We start from the raw sequence: 17722 nt of genomic DNA, 5'->3' as shown, positions 1-17722 counted from the left end.
TGATTTTACGTTATGCGCTTGCGCGCAACGCTACTTGACTGCCACACGCAGCGTGTACAACCACTTTTAATTTTTGTTTTATGTATTTTATCAAATTGTGGGACATAGTTATTTTTAGGGGGGAAACATTTTGGTGAAATCCTGATGCGACGGTTAAACTTTAATACCACTACATACAGCTATAAGCATAATATAACATCTTAATACGTTAAACAGTTATACCTTAATATCTTAACCTATATGAGTTATAAGTTGAAAGTGTAAGGGTTATGCATAAATAAAAAATGCAGTTCAAATGTTTTTCCGCTCATTTATCTTATCTTTACTACAAGACATTATTTTATTTTATTTATTTATTTTATTCTTAAATTGCAACGGATCATAAGATCGAAGTACAATATAATATAATAGTACAAATACGCAAATCGCATTATATGTTAATGAACATTTGTTCCAAATTCCAAATATTTTGTAAAAATAAATCCCGAGCACGATGTAGAGAAGATCTACTCATATCTTCTCTACATCGTGATCCCAAGAAACAATTAAGTTATAGACTAACGTTCATTGGAACAAATGTATAATATGTGAAAGTGTGAAACCGAAACTATATAATCGGATGAATTATTTTATGGAAAAAATATCCATTCACCATTGGAACAAATTTATTTCAACAATTAACATATTGTATTGGAACAAAATAACGAATGTAAATATAGGAACAAGGGTACAATTTGGAAAATAATATCAATAGAATAAGTTGATTTGGAATAAAAAATGTGGAGCAAAAGGTAGTTGTGTTTCTATTTTTCTGGCTACACTGATCAAATATTTTAGGTTACATCAAGGTTTTAAATTGAAAAACAAAAAAAAAATTGATTACAAGCGCTTTTTGTGGGTATGAGATAATCAAACTAAGTTTGGATTATTGACTTTTGTTAATAAATATAATACATGTAAATATTAAAATTGTATTTCAGTTGTACCGCCGCACGATTTCCTTTATAGTATATTTTTGTAACTGCCTAAGTCTAATAACACAATGAGCGAGTCAGAGCAAAGCAACAAGGTCAACGAATTTGCTGGCATAACTAATGTAGATTTGGAAAGAGCAAAATTTTATTTAGAATCGGCCGCCTGGAGTATGGATGTAAAGAGAAAATAATAAAAGTTGTACTTCGTGTTGTTGTTCATAATATTAATTATTTTATTGTGTATTTTTAGGCTGCATTGGCCAGCTTCTATGACGAAGGTACTGACGACGAACCTCCGAGCGGTAATGCTGGACAGTCCTCATCGAGACCTCCAGCTGCTTCGAATAGGGATGTGCCAATAGCGAGCATATCAAGTTATAAACCAGTAGCAAAACCGAAAAAATGGCAACCACAATCTAGGTAATTAAATTTGATTCTTCTGAATCTATTGGTAGACATATTATTATTATCCATTACTAAATTTGGAATACTGTTGATAAACTTCTATTCTTACAATAAATATCTTTATTTGGTTTTAGAATAATGACTTTCAGTAGTTTGAAGAATGCTGAATCTGAAGATAAAGACAGTGATGATGAAGAAGGTCAGAGGTTCTATGCTGGGGGATCAATCACAAGTGGTCAACAAGTAATTGGGCCTCCACGCAACAATGCTGATGTTATCACTGATATGTTTCAAACGGCACAGAAGTAAAACAATTGTTCTTGAGTTTGAGATTTTAGTGCATATTGAAATTAACTATATAAATACTAAATCTATTTAGGTATGCTAGTACTTCGGCACCCAGTGGCAGTAGTAGCTCTACACACGACAGTGGTGCATCAAATTTCTTTGGTACAGGTTATAAATTAGGCCAAACTGAAAATGACACTGAAGGTCTGTTGAATACAATTAAGTTGTACTACTTATAAATTAGTGTTTTATATTTAAGTATTTTGATTTTAGTCATTCCATCTCCTAATGCTACTACAAAACGTTCATCTAATCAAGAAGAAGTTGTTTTAAAGGTATGGAAAGAAGGATTCACTATCAATGATGGTGAATTGCACAGCATCGATCGTCCAGAGAATAGAGAATTTCTACTTCTAGTAGCTAGAGGGTTAGTAATTTAATGTTAAAAATATTTTACCTAAACAATTTAGGGCCGTTATTACAATGTCCTGCTAAGGTGTGCGCTAACGTAGCGGACACATTTAGCGGCTGCTTTTTAATATTCCATTATTACAATGTACCGTTACGTAAAATGTTACCGCTAACTACGAGATAGCGGTCACTTTATAAGCGGAAAGCTTTACTGCCCGTTAAAGTAGCTAGCGGGAAGAATCCATAGAGTATACGCATTGGATATTTATATTTTTACAGGTACTTTGCGAATTTGTTGTGCTGTTTTTTTTTTATCAGTTAGATCTATTCTGCAACTCATTTTCTGCTGTATTTTCTACAACTGTGCTGTGACGCTGTGTTCTTTTTATTTTTTTGACAATAAAATATTTAACTTAAAATGAATAATTTAAATAATTTGATTGGATTTATTGATGATGTTAATAATGTTGGCCGTAGAAGACCACAGCAATATAAAGATAGGCCAAACTATTATAATATTTTAGGAGATGATGAATTCATATACAGATTTCGTATTTCCAAACCATATTTTAAAATAAGTTCCACCAATAACTTTTCTTCCGACAATGTGAAATTCGCTTGCCTTTCTCTTTTTTCTTTATTCATTTTTAATTAATTTTTCGAAGGAAAAAAATTCAAAATTTCAAAGTAAAATAATAGTAATTGGCAATTGCGTCTTGCACTTGTACAGAACGGAAAACCAAAAAATAATATCAATGGTTATAGTTATAGATAATTATTATAAATATCACAAAACATTTCATTAATCATTATCGGTTATCGCATAACAATTAACAGCTGCTTCATTATGAGCCAATGAAAATATTCGTTACGTTTAGAATTATTAAACTGATGGTTAGTACTAGCGGTACCATTGTAATAATGGTTTGTTTTAAACTCGCCACTAAAGTCCCTGCTACGCTTAACTGCACGCTAGCCTAACTGACAGATAAATATAATTTAGCAGGACATTGTAATAACGGCCCTTAGTGTCTATTGTCTATTTTATTGACATTTTAATGTTTTAGTTTCTGATAATACTTACATTTTTAGTTATATATATTGAGTAGGTACATTATTTGAAAACTAAGGTGTTGAGATAGTTTTTAATCATAGTTAATATAATCTATAACTATCAATGTTTAACATCATACTTCATACGTTTTTGAATAAATAAATTCATTATTGATTGTTATGCTCTTCTATTTTAGAGAGGAGATTCCACCATTACTTTTGAAAGAGGCAAATGTATCTAGTGAAGATGAACTTCATGTTAGTGTTGAAGATCATAGATATGAAGAATATGTACCATCTAAACCAAAAAAAAAAATTTTTGGAGGATCTGGAAATTTGTTGGGAAGGTAATTTTAAAAATTATATTAAATTAAATACGCATCTTAACAAATATGAGTTTGTAGCCCTGCACCAGATGTTGTTGGTATTGAAGTCCCAAAAGAAGTTACTTCAGACAGTGGCGTTGCAAATGAAGTTAACGCTCGAGCCGTAGTTCCTTTAACACCAGACGCTCCTACCACTCCATTACAGATAAGATTAGTAGATGGTACAAGAATTGTAGCCACATTTAACCATAGTCATACTATTGGAGATATTCGCCGTTACATCATAGCGTATCCTTTTTAATTAAAATTATTTGAAAGGTATTAATCATTAATAAACCAAATTATTGCACACGTATAATGATCCGGATGTCGTAAGTAAATTCTTGTTGTGTAGATTTACAGTGTGTTATTTTTAGGGATGGGTTCTCGAATCCACAAAATGTTTGAGATTTAATTTAAGTTTCAAATTTTTAAACAATTATCTATAAGTAAAATTCCACAACAATTACAAAATAATAAATTAACTAATTATTTTATTTTATTGAAAAATGTACTTATTATACTTCTATTATGCCTATTCTATATTGCAAAATGATAAAGTAGACCAAATAAATATTAGACACTAAATTTCTAAGAAACCTTTATAACAATCTAACATACTACATTGTCTACGAGTATCATAGTTTGTGCAAAATCATGTTCACATGTTGGAATGCGATAGCAGGTTACTTTTTTATTGAAGTAAACAACTTACTATTTTATTTTACTTCTAATTATATTTTTCAAAGTCTGAAAGTTTAAATACAATTTTAGTTTAATCCATCCCTAGTTTTTAGATTCTGAACGGAGCGAGGAAGCTATTGTTTTTACAATGGTGTTTATTTTTTTTTTTTTTATTTTTATATTCTGTATACAAAATTTCTTCCAGAAGGAGTGTTTCGATTTCAACATATAGTACCTTATCTTTAAGCAAATTGGATCAAGATGGTACTTTAGAGAGGTCATTTTTCGATTTTCTTAATAGTTATTTAATGCCACGGGAAAAACCACCGGAAAATTACGAAAAAAACGCTAAAAATGGCATTTTAATTACTAACGCTTTGTTTATCACCATAGAAACAAATAAAAAATTATAATATTTTAATATTAATTCAACTTACATGATAAAATAAATAATAACAAAATATAAAATATCCAGACTGACAAACCGTCTCCGCTCAGAATCGTTTTTCTTATACAATGATATTATATCATTGAATTCAAGTCTAATACAACCATTATACAATGACCCACTTTTAATCTACTTTATAGCAGAGCGACATCCATTTACCTGCTTTTTATTTTCAATAGTACTTATTATTATCAATATAATATACATATATATTATATTATTTTTGTAGATATTATGTGTTGTGGAAATATTAAATAATTTTAAATTAAGTCAATAATATTTTATTAGAAATTAATCTTGATTTATTGAATATTTTTCTTAACTACAATTTATATCAGTGCAAGAGCTAGCTTTGCTTCTACACCATTTAAATTGCAGTCATCATACCCTCCAAAAACATTAGACAATAATGATCAAACATTGTCAGAAGCTGGATTGTTGAACACTGTAATTTTCCAACGTATTGGTTGAATTATTTTAGTTTTACTTGGTTTTTTTTTGTTTTTATTAATTTATATATTTACATTATTTTATAATGTTTTTTGGAAGCTGAAATTTAAAAATAAGACAGCACATTACTTTAATTATTTAAAAATAGTAATATTTATTTGATTTTGTATAAAATATCCTTTAAAAAAATATATGCATATAATTCCTTTTTAAATGTTACACTCGAAAATAAATTCAAGAATAATTTTTATACAGATTAATCATATTGTTATTTGTTGCATGAGTAATGGAAAATTTTAATTGAGATTTCCATAACCTCAACAGTTTACTATTTACAAAATTTATTAAATACTTAGCCATACTTTTGTCATCTTTACCACTTATTTTTTCACATATTTCTTCCAACCTATGTATTGATCCCATTTTTGTAGGCGGTTGGTATTTCATTGTTTGATCATCAATGATAGTATTTATTGTCTCGTTAGTCTTTTCACATATTGTTTTCTTCATAGCCATGGGCCAGGATTTTTTTAGCTGCCGATTATTACAACATTTCTTTATTTGAAATGTATAGTTAATGTCATTCTTTAAAGAATTAAGTTCATCCTTGTTTAATGCCAAGTACTGATCCCATGATAATAAAATACTATGTTTAGCAAGACCTTGTGTTCTTTGAATACAATCTTTTTGTAAAATTGACCTTTCTAATTGTAGATCTGTCGTAGGGAACTGCCAAGATAGTGTAGAAAAAGTTTTGTATAAGTCTCTGTGGCCAGCAATTGAACGTAAAAATTGAAGAACTTTGTAGTGAATGCCAATATCGTATGCTATAAAATGACGAACACCTAACAATGTATGAAATGCAATGAATTCTACAAGATGTGTGTCAGGAATGCCAGAATAATCTGGTGCAATACACATAATCAGATCGTCTTTGACGTGAGATTCTTTTTGAACTTCAATTGGTATGAACAGTTTTAACGAATTTTCTCTTCCCAGCAAAACTCCATATGGTTCAGTGTTGACAGGAAAGTCGTCAGGCTTGCAATGAACCTCATATTGATGAAAATTTGGATTATGATTATTAGTTCTAATGCTATAAGAAAGTTTTGCCGGCTTGGAAATAAACTGATCTGCCATTTTAAACCACACACGGCATGCGTAACCAGAGAACGCCGATCTTGGGCCCAAAATCAGCAAATGAACAGACTGTTGTTGGGCGGACCAGAATGCAGAGTATGCATAGTACTGATCGCGTTTAATCCATGAAACAGGTGGTTTCGCTAACAAATTGTCGTTTTCTAGATCCACATAGAACTTGTCCTCTAGCAGAACACAGTTCGTCATGTTGTCGGCTGTGTAGCCAAAAAAGTTGAGCACTTCTAAGACGTTCAAAAGTTGCATGTATTCATACCTGTACAACAACAGCGAAAAGACACTGACAAAAGACACGAGCACCAACAGCAACTGTTGGTATTTTCTCATCGTTTCCACAATCCCTTAGGTAATTACAAATAACCTATTGCCGATTCGTTTTCATCAAATATAATTAGGTAATGCGAAATTGCGAACGGCAATATAAATAAAATTATCGATAAAGTTGTAAATTGTTATTTGTTATATTATCTATTCTATCAACAGATTAACAATAGGACAAAATAGTCAAAACTGATAATATATCTATTTTAAAAAGCTTAGAAAATAACAACAATATTACTGTTAATTATTATTTACATAATTGATAATACTTTGCGTCTCAAGAGTCGAGATCAGTAGTTAATTATAAAAAAAAAATTATTTGAACATTAATTGCAAATTGTAACTACGGGGCACGGACTTGATTGTAGTCCGTGATTCAGTGATTGTAATTTGTAACCCAATTGTTATTGGCTTATCAGTTATCATGTCAATTAATGATAGCATCATAATGACTCGAAATTTGAATATACCATCTGAACATAGGTGCAAATTGAGGGGGTTAAAGCCCCCCAAACTTTGCCGTAGCCCCCCTACCCCAAAAAAAACATAGGACATACAATTTTAAAATGCTATATTGTAATGGTCTGCTTGCCTTTAATATATTCAACCCCCCCAAATCAAAAGTTGAAATTGCGCCTATGCATCTGAAGTCAGAATGTGTCAATTAAGTACTGAATTATAATACCCCCTGGCCCCTATGATGGTAACGACTGACTCCGTAGTTCGTTCAATAATCAATCACAGATCAAGTTCAAGGTTCATACTTTCATACAAGGTGGATAAACCACCTTGGTTTCATAGCTAATAACCATGATCACAGAATTTAATTTATTCTGTGCTTATGGACTTACGAATAATATTATACAATCACAACAAAACAACTAAATTAGTTACCTATTCCAGGTTTTTTAATATGTAATTTCGTCCAAATTAGAGCTTAAAATTACTAAAAAAATAAACTGTGCTTATGTATTTTTTAGATATTTTAGTTACAGAATTAACTACTTACGTGGAATCTTGTTTTAAATTTTCAATCCTTAGATATAAAAGTTGAACATTTTATAGTTTTTTAACTACGAAATAGTTATTCAATTTTAAATTTGATAAATTTTGTCGAAATTCGATCTTTAAATGCTTATAAAAAAAAATTGCGCCTATGTATTTTTAATATTTTTTAACTGCTATTGTAATAATATATCAGGAGCATTGTATAAAATGTTTACACTTTTTAGCCCAACAGCCCCAACAGATAAAACTTGATTGATATTTATAGAAAAAAAAACTAAAAAAATGTAAAACTGACATGTCCGTAAACAGCTCAAAAAGAGTCAAATTATTTTCAAAATTTTATCGTAAAAAGAAAATGCTAATATAAACATTCAGTGAAATTTTCAAGTATTTACATAGTCATTCGTTTTTTAATTACAACAAAATAAAGAAATCGTTACATGAGAAATCGAGTGAATATCAAATGTTGTAAAAATATGAATTTCAAACGCTCATAAAAATTTAATTTGAGTTTCTTGTAGACATCTTTTTTTTCGATAAAGGTAGACAAACTTATGAGGAATTTTGTATTACATTTTAAAATCTTAGATTTAAAAAGAAAAATTTTTACGAATTCTTAACTCAAAATTTTGCAAATTTTCGTCAATTTTACGTATTTTATCAATATTTGAACTTTAGATGCTTATAAAAAAATTGTGATTATGGATTATTAATTTTTTTCATCTATACCTTTGAAACAATATACTAGGAGCCTTCTATTAAATTTTCAAGCTTTTTTAACCAACAAATAAAATTTTATTGATATTTATAGAAAAAAAAACTAAAAAAAATGGAAACTGAAAATGTCCGTAAAGAGCTCAAAATAAGTCAAAATATTTGGAAAGGTGTATAGAATGGTGTATAGAAAATGCTAGTATAAACATTCAGTCAAAATTTCATGTACCTACGGCCATTTGTTTAAGAGTTGCACCAAAAACTAAAATCAATTTTCTCGAAAATCGATTTTGCGTAAAAATTTCCGTTTTTCCTTAATTTTTGTTTTGTTTTTCACGGCGCTTTTGAAAACTACTGGAAAAATTTTACTTTTGACCCCCCAAAGTACGAACTAGATTCACTTTCCTATTATAGAAAAGGTACTGTTGAAGAAAATCTAAGCATTTTTACTGTCCTAAAAGGTGATGACAGACACATAAATAAAAAAATTAAAGCAATTAAAAAATTAAAAAAAAACACACATCATTGTAAAATCAATACATTCATCGTTTATTCGTTTCACTCAGAATCTAAAAAAAATAGAATTTTAATTCTTAATTTTGCATTTAACTGTATGAATACCACGATTTAAGATAGTAAGATATTATCTTAAATCGTGATGAATACACAGGACAGGAAGCGCGCTCTGGTGACTATAGAACTGTGGTAATATTTTCAATCAAAAGTGTCCATCTACAACCGTGGCCCCGTCGCATAGAGTAATATAGAGGCGCCGTTGTATATAATTGATAGTGTTAGGGCCCGTATTACAATAGTTGAACTCCGGTTAAACCACCGAATTCGGCCGGTAAAATCAGTGGTTCAAGCGTAACCGAGGTTTAAACTATGATTGTAAAACGGGCCCTTATTAGTTTGAAGCCAAACCGTCGGTCATTGACCCGAATAAAGAGGCAGTCTACGACAATTAATCCGCTAGATCGCAGTGCTCATCAACAACATTGTATTGGTGCCTGGTGGTCACCGGCCCCGGCCGGCTGGTGACTGGGCACGGTCAATGTTATACATAATTTGTTTCACTGAAAATGGTCACACTGTAAAAGGAGGCATTGGTCGCCTCAATATTTATCGATACGGCGCCTCTATGCCCCGTCGCCACGACATTATCTTAAATCGTGATAGTCGTTGATAGCAATGTGATTTAATTTCCCGCTATTTTGTGATCTCAATACATTATCATTTATCACATTGTTGATTGTTCTCAAATGTATTAATTTATCATTAAAACAATATTATTATGAATTAATCATCATGATATAACAATGGATTATATTATGGAAATCATGAATATCTATTGAATGTATTACGGAATCAGGATTACGATCTGCATTACATTCTACAGCTTACAACTGAGTTAAAAGTATAAATTACATTTTTTCACGAATATGTATTAACATTATTAAGTCATAACAAATAAGTACCTATTAACCTAGTATTAGTACCTAGTAACTAAATTAATATTGAATTATATTCTTTGAAAAGATGTCTCAAAACGAAATTGGGTAAGTACTATATATTACATTAATTTAACTGGTTTATAAATTATGTATTCCTTTTGTCAGTAACTATGTAAGGACAGCTGAAGATGTAAAAAAAGTCATAGAGCACGCAAAACTTTCTGAAAACGATCTTAAACCAAATGTACAACCTATTTATTTTGGAGAGAAGTTTGAAAACTACAAATTGTTGCAGTTGGATGAACACATACTGGCAGATCTTAAATGTGGTCAAACGTATGATTTGATATAAATTAATATTCATTAATTATTTGTTTATTTGTCTATTATTGCTAATAATAATTATCAATACGTATAATATATAGTATGTTCATTTGATGGCGTTAAAACAGTTTTAGAACAACGGATAATTGTATTTTTGCTGTTAAATAAAATAACTCAAATTATCAGTTAGAAAGTTCTTGTCCAAGGATTTCCGCCCATTTCAACATTATCATTAACATAGGTACTAATAAGTTATTAGTTATTAGTTATTAGTTATAACTAACGTTACGAGACTAGGTGGCAGTATTGAAATATATAGTTCTCACCCTTTCCCGGTTTTTGAACTGGGGGAAAAAAAGGTACTAATAACTAATTTGTACCCAAAATTGAATACTATAATCATTTTACTTAAAACTGGGACTTTCTAAACAACATTTTAAAAAATTGGACAGGTATTGTAAAAAATTATTGATAAGGTACCTAAATTCATAATTCCCAAATTTACTTAATTTAGATTCTGAGCAGAGTGAGGGATCTAGTGGTTTTACAATGGTGTTTATTTAATTTTTTTATCCTGTTTAGAAAATGTCTACTAGAAGGAGTGCTTCAATTTCAACGTATCTTATCTTTTAGCAAATTGGATCAAGATGGTACTTTAGAGAGGTCATTTTTCGATTTTTTTTAATAGTTATTTAATGCCATGGGAAAAACCACCGACAAATTACAAAAAACCACTATAAATGGGATTTTAATTTCTAACGCTTTGTTGATAATATCACCATAGAAACGAATAAAAATAAATATAAAAAAAAAAGATTTTAGTTATTTTGTTGTGATTTATAATATTAATTTAACTTACAGGCTATAGTAAAATATAAAATATCCAGACTGACAAACCATCCCTGCTCAGAATCGTTTTTCGTATACAATGATATAATATTATTGAATTCTAATTTAATACAATTCATTATACAGTGACCCATATGTAAGCGACTGTACAGCAGAGCAACATCCACTTATCTGCTTACCTTTAAATTTGTAATGGATTAATTTGAATCAAAACCTCATAAAATTCTTAATACTATCATTTTTACAAATAATCTACTTATTGAGTCTTATTTTAGTGTAATATTAGGTTAGTATTACAACTTATTGGTAAATAGTCATAAGCGTAAATAGTATTTGAAATTCGGGAGGGGGATCTGTCTATAGCTCAGGTCTATACTTGATACTCTTATGGTACTTTTAAATTATAGTAGTGAAATCATTCGTTTTGGGGGGCTAATCCTCCAACCCCCCTCCCCTATTTGTGCCTATGCACATAGTTATCTAAATAATTGTTCTTTATCCTTACACATTTTTTATTATATACTACCATAATTTATAAGTCAAACCTTAATATCCTTTTGAAATGTTATTAATTGTTTAACAGCTCTACTTGGAACTATTCTATAGATACTTCCTTTTCATATAATTTATTTTTTTAATATTATAGTGTGGTATTCAAAGGAGATCATAAAGAATCTGCTGTATTGTGTACTAAGACTAAGACCTATGATGTTAAAGAAGCTGAAACATCAAATTCAATTTTATTACTTCCTGAATTAACATTTCCAGATGAAGAGTTCAACAACATGGAACTTACTAGCAGAAAAGTAATTTACTTTATAAAGCTGGGAATATTATGATAATTATTTATAAATTAATTACTGCAGGTAGTTGGTATATTCCATACATACTTAGAAGTGAAACCTTGTAAACCACGTCTTACGAAATTGAGACATTTACTAAAAAATTGTAGTTACAAAGGATCAGAACTTGAAAAAGAAGTATTGGCAACCAGTGAAATGTATACATTTGAGCATTTATCGGCCAAAATACAAGCCAGTGATAATGAACTAAAAGATGCTCTTAAAGAAATGGGTGCATTCCAAATTGATGGTAATTTAAATAAATATAAAAATTCAATAGTGATAAAAAATCTATGCTGAACTTTGAATCATTCATTTTAATCTTTATTTATCCCAGGTAATTGGAGAGTACTAGATTTTGAATATGAATGTAGAGCTTTATCATTTTTATTAAATTTGATTGATGAACAGTCATGGCCTTATAATACTATACCTATGGATGAAACTCTCAATATTCTTGGTGAATTATTGCCTCCGGTAATACTACAACATATTATTGATCAATATAGTACTTGGTGTGTATCATCAAATTTAAGTAAGTTTATTAATTATAGAACGTTTTACATTTAAAAAGTTATTAAGGCATCTGCAAACCTTATTATTTTTTCATCAAAACGACCTTAGCAACTGACAAAAATTAAAGTACTCATAGTGATTCAATTTAAAAAAGGTGGGCAAGTAGATGTTGCTCTGCTGTATAGTAGGTTACAAGTGGGTCACTGTATAATGGATGGTATTAAATTTGAATTCAATGATAGAATATCATTGTATAAGAAAAACGATTCTGAGCGGAGACTGAATCTGGGTATAAGGTATATTATACTTATACCTATGGTATTAAAAAAAAAAATCGACCTATAATAGGCATCTATAATAAATTCCAAATTAATCATATGACAATATCCGTTAGGTACGTATAACGCGTTATACATCAGCAACAAACCGTGATACTATCATAGATATATGATAATATACTTTAGAAGTTTCAAGTACCCACGAATAATATTATAATAATACAATCACAACAAAAAAACTAAAATAGTTATTCTAGGTTTTTTATATGTAATTTCGTCTAAATTTGAACTTAAAATGAGTATAAAAATAAACTGTGCTTATGTATTTTTTAGATTCTTTGGTAACATAATTAACTACTTACGTGGAATCTTGTTTTAATATTTCAATCCTTAGATATAAAAGTTGAACATTTTATAGATTTTTAACTACGAAATAGTTATTAAATTTTAAATTTGATAAATTTTGTCGAAATTCGATCTTTAAATGCTTATAAAAAAAAATTGCGCCTATGTATTTTTAATATTGTTTAACTGCTATTGTAACAATATATCAGGAGCCTTGCATTAAATTTTTACACTTTTCGACCCAACAGATAAAACTTTATTGATATTTATAGAAAAAAAAACTAAACAAATTGAAAACTGAGAATGTCCGTAAACAGCTCAAAAAGAGTCAACTTATTTTCAAATATCTACAGTCATTCGTTTTTTAATAACAATAAAATAAGAATATTGTCACATGAAAAATCGAGCGAATATCAAATGTTGTAAAAATATGAATTTCAAACGCTCATAAAAATTTAATTTGACTTTCTTGTAGACATTTTTTTTTTTGATAAAGGTAGACAATATTATGAGGAATCTTGTATTACATTTTCAAATCTTAGATTTAAAAAGAAAAATTTTTGCGAATTCTTAACACAAAATAATTTGCGATTATTCGTAATTTTTACATATTTTGTCAATTTTTGAACTTAAAATGCTAATAAAAAAAAACTGTGACTAAGGATTTTTAATATTTTTCAAATGTCATTGTAACAATATAAAAGAAGCCTTGTATTAAATTTTCAAGTATTTTTACTCAACAAATAAAGTTTTATTGACATTCATAGAAAAAAAAAAACTAATAATATTGGAAACTGAAAATGTCCCTAAATAGTTCAAAACAAATCAAAATATTTTGAAAATTGTATCATGTATAGAAAATGGAAATATAAACAACCAGTGGAAATTTCATGTATCTACAGTCATTTGTTTTAAAGTTACAAAAAAAACCAAAATCAATTTTCTCGAAAACAGATACTGTGTAAAAATTCCCGTTTTTCCTTAATTTTTCTTTTGTTTTCATGGCGCTTTTGAAAACTATTGGAAATTTCAAATTTTGACCTCCCGAATGCACCAACTAGATTCACTTCCCCATCAAACAAGATACTGTTGAAGAAAATCAAAGTATTTTTACTGCCCCAAACCATGATGACAGACACAAAAATAAAAAAATAAAAAAACACACATCATTGTAAAAACAATACATTTATCGTTCCACTTAGAATCTAAAATGTAAAGATGTTTTAATTGGTCAACTAGTCTACTTTGCATCGGTTGGAGCATATTTTTTATATTTTTGAATATATTCAATACTAAAAATTTATAAATTTATAAAATGTAAAATATTTATTCTCATCAAGAATTTGCTAAAATTGAAGAAGTGCTCCGACCGATGCAAAGTAAACTTGTTTACCAATACAAACATCTTTACATTTTTTAGATCGAACCACTAGAAGTACCTTAATTTTTGTCAGTGCGACAGCTATTTCACGTCCATAAACTGGTTTTGAATATTTTGATCTAGACATTATATGACTTGTGCATGTGCGTGCGTGCGACCACAAACCAGATAAGAAATAATAATGTATTGTAAATTGATGCGGGTGATGGTAGGGGAGTATACACACACTAATGATCATTTACTACACATACTAAGAAGATCAGTAATCGCAAAAACGAAATAATTGCCTAAACACAACTCCTTAAAAATGACACATTTGCAGAGGCCTTAAAAAGTTTTGTGGCTATCATTTTTTTTTTTATAAATTTAAAGCATTCTATTTTAAATTTCATTAAATAACTAAGGGCCTTCTTACAATGTCCGGTTAAAGTTTACCAACATTTCACCCAGCTGAATTCTTCCAGTCATAAAATCTGTTATCAATCGATTAGCGTAACATACACTTTACCGGACATTGTAAGAACAGCCCCAAGTAAGATAAATTCAATAAATGTAATGCATATTTAGAAATTATTACTTTTAATACAATATAATGTAACATTTTTAAATAAATAATAAATTGATAGTATAAAAAAAGTTGTCCATTTTAATTCATTATGGTATTCAAATTATTTTATATTTTTATTTAAAATTAATCATTTTATTTTTTCTGATATTTAAAAAATGATAAATGTTATTCTAGATTTGAAAATATGTACTTGGTTGCGAGAAATAATTGATATATTCGTTTGTATATTAATTAAATGTATTGTATTTTTATAGGCCAAACACACAGATCACTAATTGAAGACAAAGTGTGTAGATTTATGGCTGTCGGACTTTTACGTCCATGTGACAAATTTAATTTAACTGATTTTAAGACAGCCTGGCAAGGAAGTGTTCCAGAAGGTAAACTTATAATTTGTAATACTGTATATTTAAGGGGATATGTGGTGGACAGTTTTTAAGGAGTTCATCAAAATAGGCAATATGCATGCGGGTTTTGTAAATGTGTGCGTAGTAAGTGGACTGACTGATCTCAAGTAGACATAATATTGAATTCAAATCAGTTGTAAAAAATATTATCGCATTACTAGGTTGATCAGTATGATGGAATAAAGATTGGTATCAGGGGCGGACTGGTTATTTTTGGCCCGGGGTGCAAAATTAATTAGGGGCCCGTAATTTTTTTTCAAACCTACCTAAATTAGGAAAGAGCCCTTAGTTTTATAAGTAAATATAAAAAAAAAATTAAGAATAACATGTTGTTTATTTGTAGAGATGTTGAAATATGTTTTTTTATTTTGTATAATACCGTATTATACCAGTATTATACCGTATAGGTACCGACTGTGGTAATCGGGGGCCCGGATCATAAATACAAACGGGGGCCTGGGGTGCTACTTAGTGTATAGCACCCTGGGCCAGTCCGCCCCTGATTGGTATATTTCGGCTAAGATCACAGTCTGCCACCGATCCCCTTATTGTTATTATAATATGACACATTACCTGAAATTGTGCGTTTCTCCAGGAATGATTACAAATTTAAAACAATTGGACGGTACAGTTCTTGTTGATCAATCCAGTCATCCACAGACAATTTGTTATTTCAATGAACAAGACTTGCCAGACGATATATTGGAAAGAATTGTTCACTTATTTCAAGTCAGAAATAAATGGACATTCAATGAAATACAACCATTTCTTGAGTATTATTAAAATAATAACCTGACCGTTTCAATGGTATTTAAAATAGTGTTTTTGTAGGAAATTGTCTACTGATAAATTGAATGTAAATACCCTGTTAGCTAAGTATACCAGAGCTACTACTGATGCGGACGGAGTGCGGTTTTATTGTTCAAGATATAGTTCAATAATGTGATCAGGTAAAAAGAAATAAATCAATTAATATATTATTCATATTGTATAATAGAAAAATAATCTTTTTAAAATAAATTTATTGTTGCCATGGTAACATAATGTTCATATGAATTTTTCGGTGTCTTAATAAATTCATTTTAAAATTTCAGATTGATATAGCAATAACACTGTATATAATATACATGCATTAAATTAAACTTATAAAAAATTCTGTCTAAAGTAAAACAATATAATGTAAATAAATATTAATTTTAAGATATATCTATATATGTATAAAAAAAAATGTACATTTAAAAACAAAAACAAGTTTTTAATAAAATATTAATATGTTTTTGACTTACTAAAATTCAATAAGAGAACAAAAATTACCTATCACGACAGCCAACAATTTTATTATTTAAAATTAAAAAAAAAATACATATTTACAATATTACAGTAAGTTAATATTTTTAAATGTTTTCAATTACATTCAAAATTCTTAAATTAATACTGACAATTACATAATATCAGCTACCCATTAAAAGAAAAATAATATATATTATGTATATCAGTCTATGGATTTCGGTAAACAATAATAATATATTAATTATCATAAGTCTAAGACTGCTCATTTGACGAGGAGTCTCATCGTTATTGTATATAAAAGTTTGTAATTATTCTGCACCTATTACACTTAATTTTTTTTTTTTTTTATTCAGGAACAATGTGTTGTTTATATTTAATATTTAAATAGTTGACGTTTGTGTCTTCGACAAACAGATTTGCAACAAGGATCTGAGCACGAAGACCACTTTGGACATTTTTTACGGTCACATCTCACTTTTCCATCCTGAAAAAAAATTATCATTAAATACTGAAGTGAAACATAGTTTTATTCAAAACTGAAATACAGGGACAGTATTAATTTAATTTAGGTAAACACATTACAGTTAAATAGAATACAATTATGTTGATTAATGTGTTTATAATGATTTGTTATACTAAAATAATCTGTATAATTTATAAACATATAAATATAGTATAGTAATAAGTAATTTAATATAGCAATTTGTTATATAAACAAACAATAATATTATAATATAGTTATTGGCAATCTAAAATATGTAATCTGAACAATCATTTTTGAGATTTTGTAATAAATATACTATTTTAGATTTTTAAATGCATAATAACATTAAGTAATACAATTTTTTAACACATACTTTGCATTTACAATTGATGCACTTGACTTCACCGTGTGAGTATATCTTAGGATGCCATTCTTGACCATTCTCATATGGTCCTCCAACAGGATAACTGCAACCACCATTAGTTAGTATTTCTAAATCTGAACCACTCTCTCCATTGACTTGTTGGTCGCCCTGGGCTAGTTGAACGAGTGGGCCTGTCGGTTTAGAAGTAGTTTGCAATGTGGATGGACAAACCTTACAACAGGAACGTTTTGTGGGCCTGATAGCCACTCTTTGGTCACATTCCAATGGTGGACAGTCCATTCGTTGGCACTTTATTTTTAAAGATGTATTCTAGACAATAT

The 17722-nt window shown here is 29.1% G+C and overlaps 4 protein-coding genes across 5 annotated transcripts in view; 2 read left to right on the top strand and 2 right to left on the bottom strand.

The window, feature by feature from the left end:
* Window positions 1-888: 888 nt before the first annotated feature.
* LOC100167674 (NSFL1 cofactor p47) lies at window positions 889-5446 on the top strand. Its single transcript, XM_001952440.5, has 8 exons — window positions 889-1150; window positions 1225-1394; window positions 1514-1684; window positions 1759-1871; window positions 1941-2094; window positions 3329-3478; window positions 3536-3745; window positions 4967-5446. Exons 1-8 carry the CDS (start codon window positions 1043-1045, stop codon window positions 5097-5099), a joined length of 1209 nt encoding a protein of 402 aa, XP_001952475.1. The 5' UTR covers window positions 889-1042; the 3' UTR covers window positions 5100-5446.
* Window positions 4988-6876, bottom strand: LOC103310186. Its single transcript, XM_008187588.3, has one exon. It carries the CDS (start codon window positions 6561-6563, stop codon window positions 5313-5315), a length of 1251 nt encoding a protein of 416 aa, XP_008185810.1. The 5' UTR covers window positions 6564-6876; the 3' UTR covers window positions 4988-5312.
* A 2615-nt stretch (window positions 6877-9491) lies between these two features.
* LOC100163634 (sister chromatid cohesion protein DCC1) lies at window positions 9492-17543 on the top strand. The gene is made up of 9 exons (XM_008187589.3): window positions 9492-9838; window positions 9899-10069; window positions 11553-11712; window positions 11773-11998; window positions 12086-12283; window positions 15091-15216; window positions 15839-16016; window positions 16075-16193; window positions 16887-17543. The coding sequence occupies exons 1-8, from the start codon at window positions 9819-9821 to the stop codon at window positions 16187-16189; spliced, it is 1194 nt and encodes a 397-aa protein (XP_008185811.1). The 5' UTR covers window positions 9492-9818; the 3' UTR covers window positions 16190-16193; window positions 16887-17543.
* LOC100161569 (dorsal-ventral patterning protein Sog) overlaps window positions 16853-17722 on the bottom strand; it is a 34237-nt gene continuing 33367 nt past the window's right edge. For both annotated transcript variants that reach the window (XM_001952699.5, XM_016806662.2), the window contains 2 exons: window positions 17391-17711; window positions 16853-17017 (listed from right to left, as the gene is read on the bottom strand). In XM_001952699.5, coding sequence (XP_001952734.2) covers window positions 16907-17017; window positions 17391-17711 — 432 coding nt within the window. In that variant the 3' untranslated portion in view covers window positions 16853-16906. The remainder of the gene's footprint in view (window positions 17018-17390; window positions 17712-17722) is intronic.

This window comes from Acyrthosiphon pisum, chromosome A1 (assembly GCF_005508785.2).
Source record: "Acyrthosiphon pisum isolate AL4f chromosome A1, pea_aphid_22Mar2018_4r6ur, whole genome shotgun sequence".
Taxonomy (NCBI): domain Eukaryota; kingdom Metazoa; phylum Arthropoda; class Insecta; order Hemiptera; family Aphididae; genus Acyrthosiphon; species Acyrthosiphon pisum.
The sequence above is the reverse complement of the archived record's forward strand: the minus strand, read 5'-3'. Positions and strand labels throughout refer to the sequence as shown.

What these genes read in the sequence shown, in the direction of transcription:
- LOC100167674 (XM_001952440.5), top strand. Translation starts at nt 1,043, where the DNA reads ATGAGCGAGTCAGAGCAAAGCAACAAGGTCAACGAATTTGCTGGCATA. An exon ending in CGGCCGCCTGGAGTATGGAT is followed by an intron (nt 1,151 to 1,224) that starts GTAAAGAGAAAA and finishes GTGTATTTTTAG; the next exon opens with GCTGCATTGGCCAGCTTCTA. An exon ending in CTACTTCTAGTAGCTAGAGG is followed by an intron (nt 2,095 to 3,328) that starts GTTAGTAATTTA and finishes CTTCTATTTTAG; the next exon opens with AGAGGAGATTCCACCATTAC.
- LOC103310186 (XM_008187588.3), bottom strand. Translation starts at nt 6,563, where the DNA reads ATGAGAAAATACCAACAGTTGCTGTTGGTGCTCGTGTCTTTTGTCAGT.
- LOC100163634 (XM_008187589.3), top strand. Translation starts at nt 9,819, where the DNA reads ATGTCTCAAAACGAAATTGG. An exon ending in GATCTTAAATGTGGTCAAAC is followed by an intron (nt 10,070 to 11,552) that starts GTATGATTTGAT and finishes TTAATATTATAG; the next exon opens with TGTGGTATTCAAAGGAGATC. An exon ending in GAAATACAACCATTTCTTGA is followed by an intron (nt 16,017 to 16,074) that starts GTATTATTAAAA and finishes GTGTTTTTGTAG; the next exon opens with GAAATTGTCTACTGATAAAT.